The sequence below is a fragment of the Psammomys obesus genome, unplaced genomic scaffold (genome assembly GCF_907164565.1).
Source record: "Psammomys obesus unplaced genomic scaffold, mPsaObe1.curated_primary_1811, whole genome shotgun sequence".
In the NCBI taxonomy this organism is placed as follows: domain Eukaryota; kingdom Metazoa; phylum Chordata; class Mammalia; order Rodentia; family Muridae; genus Psammomys; species Psammomys obesus.
This window is the reverse complement of record NW_026590720.1, coordinates 1-7390: the sequence shown is the minus strand read 5'-3', so window position 1 is coordinate 7390 and position 7390 is coordinate 1. Positions and strand designations below refer to the sequence as shown.

The following is a 7390-nucleotide window of genomic DNA, read 5'->3' as shown; positions in this document are numbered from 1 at the left end:
TGTCGGGAGCCGCTCCCGCCACTACAAGGTGGCGCCGGTCTCCTGCTTCCTGGTTCTTCTTGCCAGCATTGCTTTGGCGGGAGCGGTTCCCGCCAAAGGCTTTGCGATCTGCGCATGTGCCACCTTATGCTAATGTAGGCTTATGTGGTCCTCCAATTAGGGATCATATGCTAATCAGGTTTTGTGTGGAGCACCAATCACAGACGAACACGTCGCCTTGACTGGCTATTTAAGCAGAGCACAACCCGGGGTCTGGGTCCTTCCTTCACCATCTGCTAAAAGAGCTGTAACAATAAAGTTGTTGCTGGACCCTCCTCGGTTGCCGCGTCATCCTTATCGGCGAAGGCTGCGCGCGACAAGTGGTGCCGAAACCCGGGAAGCCGCCGAACCCGGGTAGAGGGACAGCTTTGAGGACCCCGACTGCTCGTCGGAAAGAGGATCCAAGCCAGTGACCTGAGAAACTCCGGAGACTTTTCAGCAAGGTATGATTTCTGTGGTCTGGGTGATTCCGTTTCTCGTTGTTAGTCTCGTTTTCGTTCTTTTCTGTTGTCTGTGTCTTAATTGTGGGAAACGGGATACGGTTTGTATTCGTCCTTTTTGCGACACTGCATAATTTGGCTGTAATCCTCAAGTAGATAACTGAGTTGCCACACCCTCCCCTGTAGATAAAGGAGCAATGGAATAAGCCGCTTCTAGAAGCAGCGCGGGCGCTGTTGAAACAGAAGGAGCTTAAGGTCCCAGATCGGGTGTTGCAGAACTTTCTCAAAGAAGTAGATCGAGTGGCTCCCTGGTTCGTTCTCTCCGGGTCCCTTACGGAAGGATCATGGAGCAAGCTAAGTGGGGATCTGACACGAGAAAAGGAACAGGGGACCCTAAGACCAGGGGTATGGCCACTGTATAAATTGTTCAAATCGTGCATTAAGGATGAGAGGTGCAAGGAAAAGATCAAGGAAGGCCAGCGGGTCTTGTCAGACCATCAGGATAGTGTATCAGAAGCTGAAAAGGGTAAAAGAGGCTAATAAAAGGAAGAAGCCTTCTAAGAAAAAAGAAAAGAAAAGTCATGAGAACAAGGATGTGTTAACCAAGCTAGCTAAGTTAGAAAAAAGGGCAGCACAACTTGCAAAGAAGGAAGAGGAGCTTGAAGATAAGGCAAAAAGATTGCAACTCTTACCAACCCCGCAAGAAAAAAAAAAAAAAAAGATGAGGATGAAAAACCTAAATTATATCCGCTCCTCACTGAGTTCAAAAATTGCACTCTATCATCTTCTTCTGAAGGGGAGGATGAGCAGGAGTCATCTGACTCTGAGGAGTCGGGTCTTGACCCTGCTGAGCAGGCAGAGTTAGATGAGGAAGCTGCAAAATATGAGGAAGAGAGATATGGCCCCGTCCCGCCTTATTCACCTAGGCGTGGCTCTGTAGCTTTTAAGTGCAGTACAACAGCTCCTCCCTATGAGGAAGTGGAAAAACACACAGGATCAGGAGGAAGGCCGTCACGCATTCCTGAAAAGGAAGTTAGAAAGATACAAGCAGCATTTCCTGTATGGGAAGATGCTCAAAATCAGAGGCAATATGCTCCTCTAGATTTGAAACAACTGAAGACATTGATGGAAGCAGCAGGAAGAATATTTGAGGACCCTGAGGGCGCAATACCGTTTGTGGAGCAATTAATTTTTGAGCAATGTACCAAGGAGTGTAGGAATGCCATTACTCCCTGGAAAGGAAAAGGAATAAACGCTTGGATGAAAGCGTGCAGAGAGATAGGAGGTCCACTGTCTAATCAGGGCATCGCAGCTGCGGTATTATCAGCCCAGAAGGCTGCAAATGCAAAGTGTTTTAATTGTGGAAAGATGGGTCATATGAAAAGGCAGTGTCGGGCGCCAACTGCGACCCCTAATGCTCAGCCTGTCAAACAGCCAGGGTTGTGCCCAAGGTGTAAAAAAGGAAAGCATTGGGCAAATGAATGCAGGTCTGTTAAGGACAATCAGGGGAGGCCCCTTCCGGAGCGCTCTACTGAGCAGCCAAAAAACGGGAACAGGGGCCCCCGACCCCAGGGCCCAAGACAAATGTATGGGGCCATCCAGCAGACACCCTACCAATCAAAAGGGTTTGTGAAGATGACTCCATCCGGAGAGCAACCTCCGGATCAGCAGGATTGGACTTGCGTGCCACCACCAGAGCAGTATTGACACCTATAATGGGATGTCAGCCTATACCTTCAGATTTAGCAGGCCCCTTGCCAGAGGGTTCAGTGGGACTGATAATTGGCCGCTCATCTGCCACCTTAAAAGGATTGCAAGTTCATCCAGGAGTCATTGATCAAGATTTCACAGGACAAATTCAAATGTTATGTTCCTCCCCTAGAGGGATTAGTGCCATCTCGCCTGGGGACAGAGTGGCCCAACTTTTGATCTTACCCAGTTTACATCAGAACTTCCCAAGTGATAAAACTACTCGAGGAGAAAAAGGCTTTGGTTCCTCGGGAGGACAGCATATGTTCTTGTCATTGGGTATGCAAGAACGCCCTATGATGAGTTTGATAATAGAAGGGAAAACTTTTCAAGGTCTATTGGACACTGGAGCAGATACCAGCATAATTTCTAAAACTTGGTGGCCGTCGCGATGGCCTCTTATTCTATCATCTCAATCCCTACAAGGGTTGGGATATGAAAATGCTCCTCAAAAGAGTGCGAAGACTTTGCATTGGCAAAATGAGGAAGGAAAAAGGGGCATGTTCGCTCCTTATGTGCTACCTCTTCCCATTAATTTATGGGGAAGGGATGTGTTACAACAATTGGATTTTACCTTAACTAATGAATACTCTCCTCAAAGTCAACAAATAATGAAGAACATGGGATGTGTTCCAGGTAAAGGACTGGGTAAATGCCTGCAAGGACGCACTAGCCCTATCCCAACCTCGGAAAAGAAAGATAGAACAGGCCTGGGTTTTTCCTAGGGGCCACTGAGGAGGCGATTCCCATTCCCTGGACTACAGAGGACCCAGTTTGGGTTCCTCAGTGGCCTTTAACCTCTGAAAAGCTTGCAGCAGCTGAGCAGCTAGTTCAAGAGCAGCTCAGCCATGGCCATATTGAGTGCTCACAGTCACCTTGGAATACTCCCATCTTTGTCATTAAGAAAAAATCTGGAAAGTGGAGATTGTTGCATGATTTAAGAGCTATAAATAAACAAATGCAGGTTATGGGGCCAATTCAGAGAGGCCTACCATTGTTGTCTACCCTTCCTGCGAACTGGAATTTGGTAATGGTAGATATTAAAGATTGTTTCTTCTCTATCCCTTACACGATCAGGATAGAGTTAGGTTTGCATTTACCTTGCCTAGTGTAAATCATGAACAACCTGATAAGAGGTATCAGTGGAAGGTCTTACCTCAGGGAATGGCCAATAGTCCAACCATGTGCCAACTCTATGTGGCCAACGCTATTCAGCCAGTTAGAAATCGGTTCCCTGCTATTAAGGTATGTCATTATATGGATGACATCTTGCTATGCCATGCTGAGCAAGCATTACTGCAACAGGCATTTGAGATGTTGTCCGCTAACCTAAAACAAAAGGGTTTGTACATAGCACCTGAAAAGGTACAAGAGGGAGAGATCGGTAATTTCCTTGGCTCAACTATTTATCCTAGATGCATTAGACCTCAAAAGATTACCATTAGGAGAGATGTGCTCAACACGCTTAATGATTTTCAAAAACTTTTGGGCGATATTAATTGGCTAAGGCCTTACTTGAATTTAACTACTGCAGAACTTAGGCCTTTGTTTGCCATCCTTGAAGGAGATTCAGCCATTACCTCTAGTAGGCAGCTTACAGCGGAGGCTGCTGAAGTATTAACTAAGGTGGAAGATAGGCTTAAGGAAGCCTCTTTAACTCGGCTGGACCCCTTCAGTCCATTCCATTTATGCATTATCCCATCACCACAGCAACCCACCGCAGTCCTATGGCAGCAGGGACCTTTGCTTTGGATTCATTCTCAGACATCTCCAGGAAAGGTGTTAAGTCATTACCCAACTCAAGTTGGAGAAATAGCCTTAAAGGGTGTTCAATCAGCCCTGACTCATTTTGGCTGTGAGCCAGCATCTATTTTTGTGCCATACACCGCTCATCAAGTAGGGGTGTTATGTGCCACTTTGGATGTGTGGGCAATTCTTCGCTGCACCTTTACTGGTAATATAGATAATCATTATCCTAAACATCCATTGTTGCACTTCTCTTTAACTAATGCATTTATTTTTCCAAGAGTTACACAAAGCCAACCTATTGTAGGGGCTATTGATGTGTTTACTGATGGCTCAAAAACTGGCATAGGGAGTTATGTTGTGGGTGGACAATCATTTCAAAAGCAGTTTTCATTTTCCTCCCCACAATTGGTTGAATGTGCAGTAGTGGCTGAAGTTCTAAGGAACTTCTCTCAGCCCTTAAATATTGTTTCTGACTCACACTATGTGGTGGGAGCAGTAAAAATTCTAGAGACAGTGGGATTGATTTCTTCTAAAAGTACTGTGGCAATATTATTTGATGAGATACAACATATTATTAGGAATAGAGCAAATCCTTTCTTCATACAGCATATGAGAGCTCATACTTTGTTGCCTGGACCTATGACAAGAGCTAATGATTTAGCAGACAAGGCTACCAGAGCAATTTGTCTTGCATTAAATCCTGTAAAAAATGCCACCTCCTTTCATGAATTGTATCATGTTCCAGCTGATACGCTCAGGCTGAGATTTGGCGTCTCTCGCGCAGAAGCTCGGGAGATAGTTTTAAAATGCGCCAGTTGCGCGGAGTTTCGGCCATCACCCAACATTGGAGTCAACCCCAGAGGTCTTAAGCCATTACATATTTGGCAGATGGATGTTACTCATGTTCCTGCCTTTGGCAGACTTAAATATGTACATGTATCTGTTGATACATGCTCAGGAGTGATTCATGCCACTCCCCTGTCAGGAGAAAAAACGGCTCATGTCATTACCCACTGTCTGGAGGCCTGGGCAGCCTGGGGCAAGCCACGTCAGCTAAAAACTGATAATGGCCCTGCTTATGTATCTAAGGTTTTTCAACAGTTCTGCCAAAAAATGGAAGTTCATCATGTAACAGGATTGCCTTATAATCCACAAGGGCAAGGCATGGTAGAACGGGCAAATGGTGTTTTAAAGACTTATGTGCAAAAACAGAAGGGGGGACTCTGCCCCATTACAATGGGACAGAAAGCAACCATATCCCTTGCTTTATTTACTTTAAATTTTTTGAAATTGGATTCGTGTGGGCGGTCTGCTGCAGACAGACATGCTGACCATGCCTCCTCAAATGAGCTGGTAAAATGGAAAGATGTGCTTGATAATCAATGGAAAGGACCGGATCCTATTTTAATAAGATCCAGGGGAGCTGTTTGTGTTTTCCCACAGGACCAAGAAAATCCGATTTGGGTTCCAGCGCGGCTGACCAGAGTGGTCAAGCAAGATGAGCCTGATCTTAACCCTGATCCTGATCTTGAGCGGAGTGCAGATGGACCTGAAGGTGGAGACCCAGGAGATCCGCTGGGGGATCCTATCAACATTCCCACGACCAATGCCAGTCATGTATGATGCACAAGTCTTCCCCCGTTTCTTTACCACCAATGACTCCATTGGGCTACCATATTTGCCAATGTCTCAGGACATAGCCCCTATACCAGACAACAACACCCAGCCAAATAACGGCAGTCTTTGTTTTACAACCAACCAGACTCATGCTGACTCATGTATAAAGCTAGGAAATTTTTCTTATGCCAAGTTAGGAAAAGAGACCATCAGGAATCGTACATCTTCAGCTAATGCTACGGTCCTTTTTGGATGGTGGCCACAGCACGGTTCATCTTATGGGAGCAATGAACGAAAGCACCAACCTCAGTACGCCCCCTTCTGCACTGGCCGGCATGCGGACTCTTCAATTATTTTCCCATGGACGGGCTGTCAGAGTCGCAGAGCGCATCTGCTCGAAAATGGACTCTTTACCTTTTCACCCTTGGAAGGGTATGGAAATTACACCGAAATGAGTCCCTGGAATTACCCCACCAATCCCTTTAATATTTGGCTGCTGTGTGGTGTTGGTGGCAGTTGCACAGATCTCTCACCCATGGTCACCATTTTGGGTGGAGCGACAGCTACTACCACTCTGCTTGCAAATGTCAGACCTGGATCCATATCCGCGACGGAATTAGGAGGACTAAAGTCGGTGGAGCCCACCCCAGTTTGTGTTTGGCCTCCATTTGTTTGGACAGTTTGTAATTATGCTGGATGTTTTTATGCTCTGTGTTGGAATGCTAGTGAGTATGACTTGGCTACTGTAGCCCGCATGCCCCGTTTTCTGCCTATTCCAGTGAGGACTAGTAGTTCTTTGGCCCTATTTCGTCAAAAGCGTGATTTTGGTATCACCGCAGCAATAGTGGCTATTATAGCCACTGCGGCGGTCGGAGCCTCCCTGACTATATCAGCCTTAGCATTAAATGGCCAGGTTGCCACGGCTCATACCCTCAATAATTTGTCAGCATCAGTTAGTGAAGCGATAGATATACAGGCTTCCATGAACAATCAGTTAAAAGGAGGATTAATGATAGTTAATCAACGTATTGATTTGGTTCAAGAACAGCTAGAGATTTTGTGGCAGCTGGCTCAGTTGGGATGCGAAACTACATTACCAGGAATTTGTGTAACTTCTGTTCCATATAACAGGTTTACTAGGGCTGCAAATTTATCCATAGAATTGTCTCGTTTGCTGCAATCTAATTGGTCCGCCGAATTTGATGAGACAATAAGAAAATTACGCCTAGCAATTGTTCAAATTAATTCCACTCGCCTAGACGTTTCCATTACTCAAGGATTGTTTAATTGGGTGTCCTCCGCCCTCTCCTATTTTAAGGAGTGGGTTGGAGTGGGAATGTTTGGAGTAACCCTGTTTGCAGGACTGCTCCTCTGTTTTTGGTTGCTCTGCAGATTCAAGAGACAACAACATCTTAAAAATGTGGCCATGGTGCAGGCTATGCTGGCTGTGGAACAGGGGGCATCCCCCCAAGTTTGGCTTAACTTGCTCAACCGTTGAGACTCTGTCTAGAACTTATGGCACCCCTGAAGGGCACAGGTTCCCATTGCACCGGGATGCTGTTCTGGACAGACCTCTGCACTCCCCAGGGCTCGGGTTCCCATTGCACGGGGCTAAGGGTGCAGAGGGTCTCCTACACTGTGTAAACTCCTTGATCGCTGATGCTGTTGGCTCAGCAGGCTGATCGGTGACCTCATGGTGTGTTAATTTTTCTGGTTGAAATGGCCTTTAATTAATAAAAAAGGGGGAGATGTCGGGAGCCGCTCCCGCCACTACAAGGTGGCGCCGGTCTCCTGCT

At 46.3% G+C, this 7390-nt stretch overlaps 1 protein-coding gene across 1 annotated transcript; it reads left to right on the top strand.

Annotated features, from left to right (window-relative positions):
- The first annotated feature begins 6 nt into the window (after positions 1–6).
- Positions 7–7375, top strand: LOC129678107 (uncharacterized). The gene is made up of 2 exons (XM_055608789.1): positions 7–482; positions 5421–7375. Exon 2 carries the CDS (start codon positions 5476–5478, stop codon positions 7090–7092), a length of 1617 nt encoding a protein of 538 aa, XP_055464764.1. The 5' UTR covers positions 7–482; positions 5421–5475; the 3' UTR covers positions 7093–7375.
- Positions 7376–7390: the final 15 nt, after the last annotated feature.

Coding starts and splice junctions, on each gene's coding strand:
- LOC129678107 (XM_055608789.1), top strand. CDS start 5,476: ATGAGCCTGATCTTAACCCTGATCCTGATCTTGAGCGGAGTGCAGATG.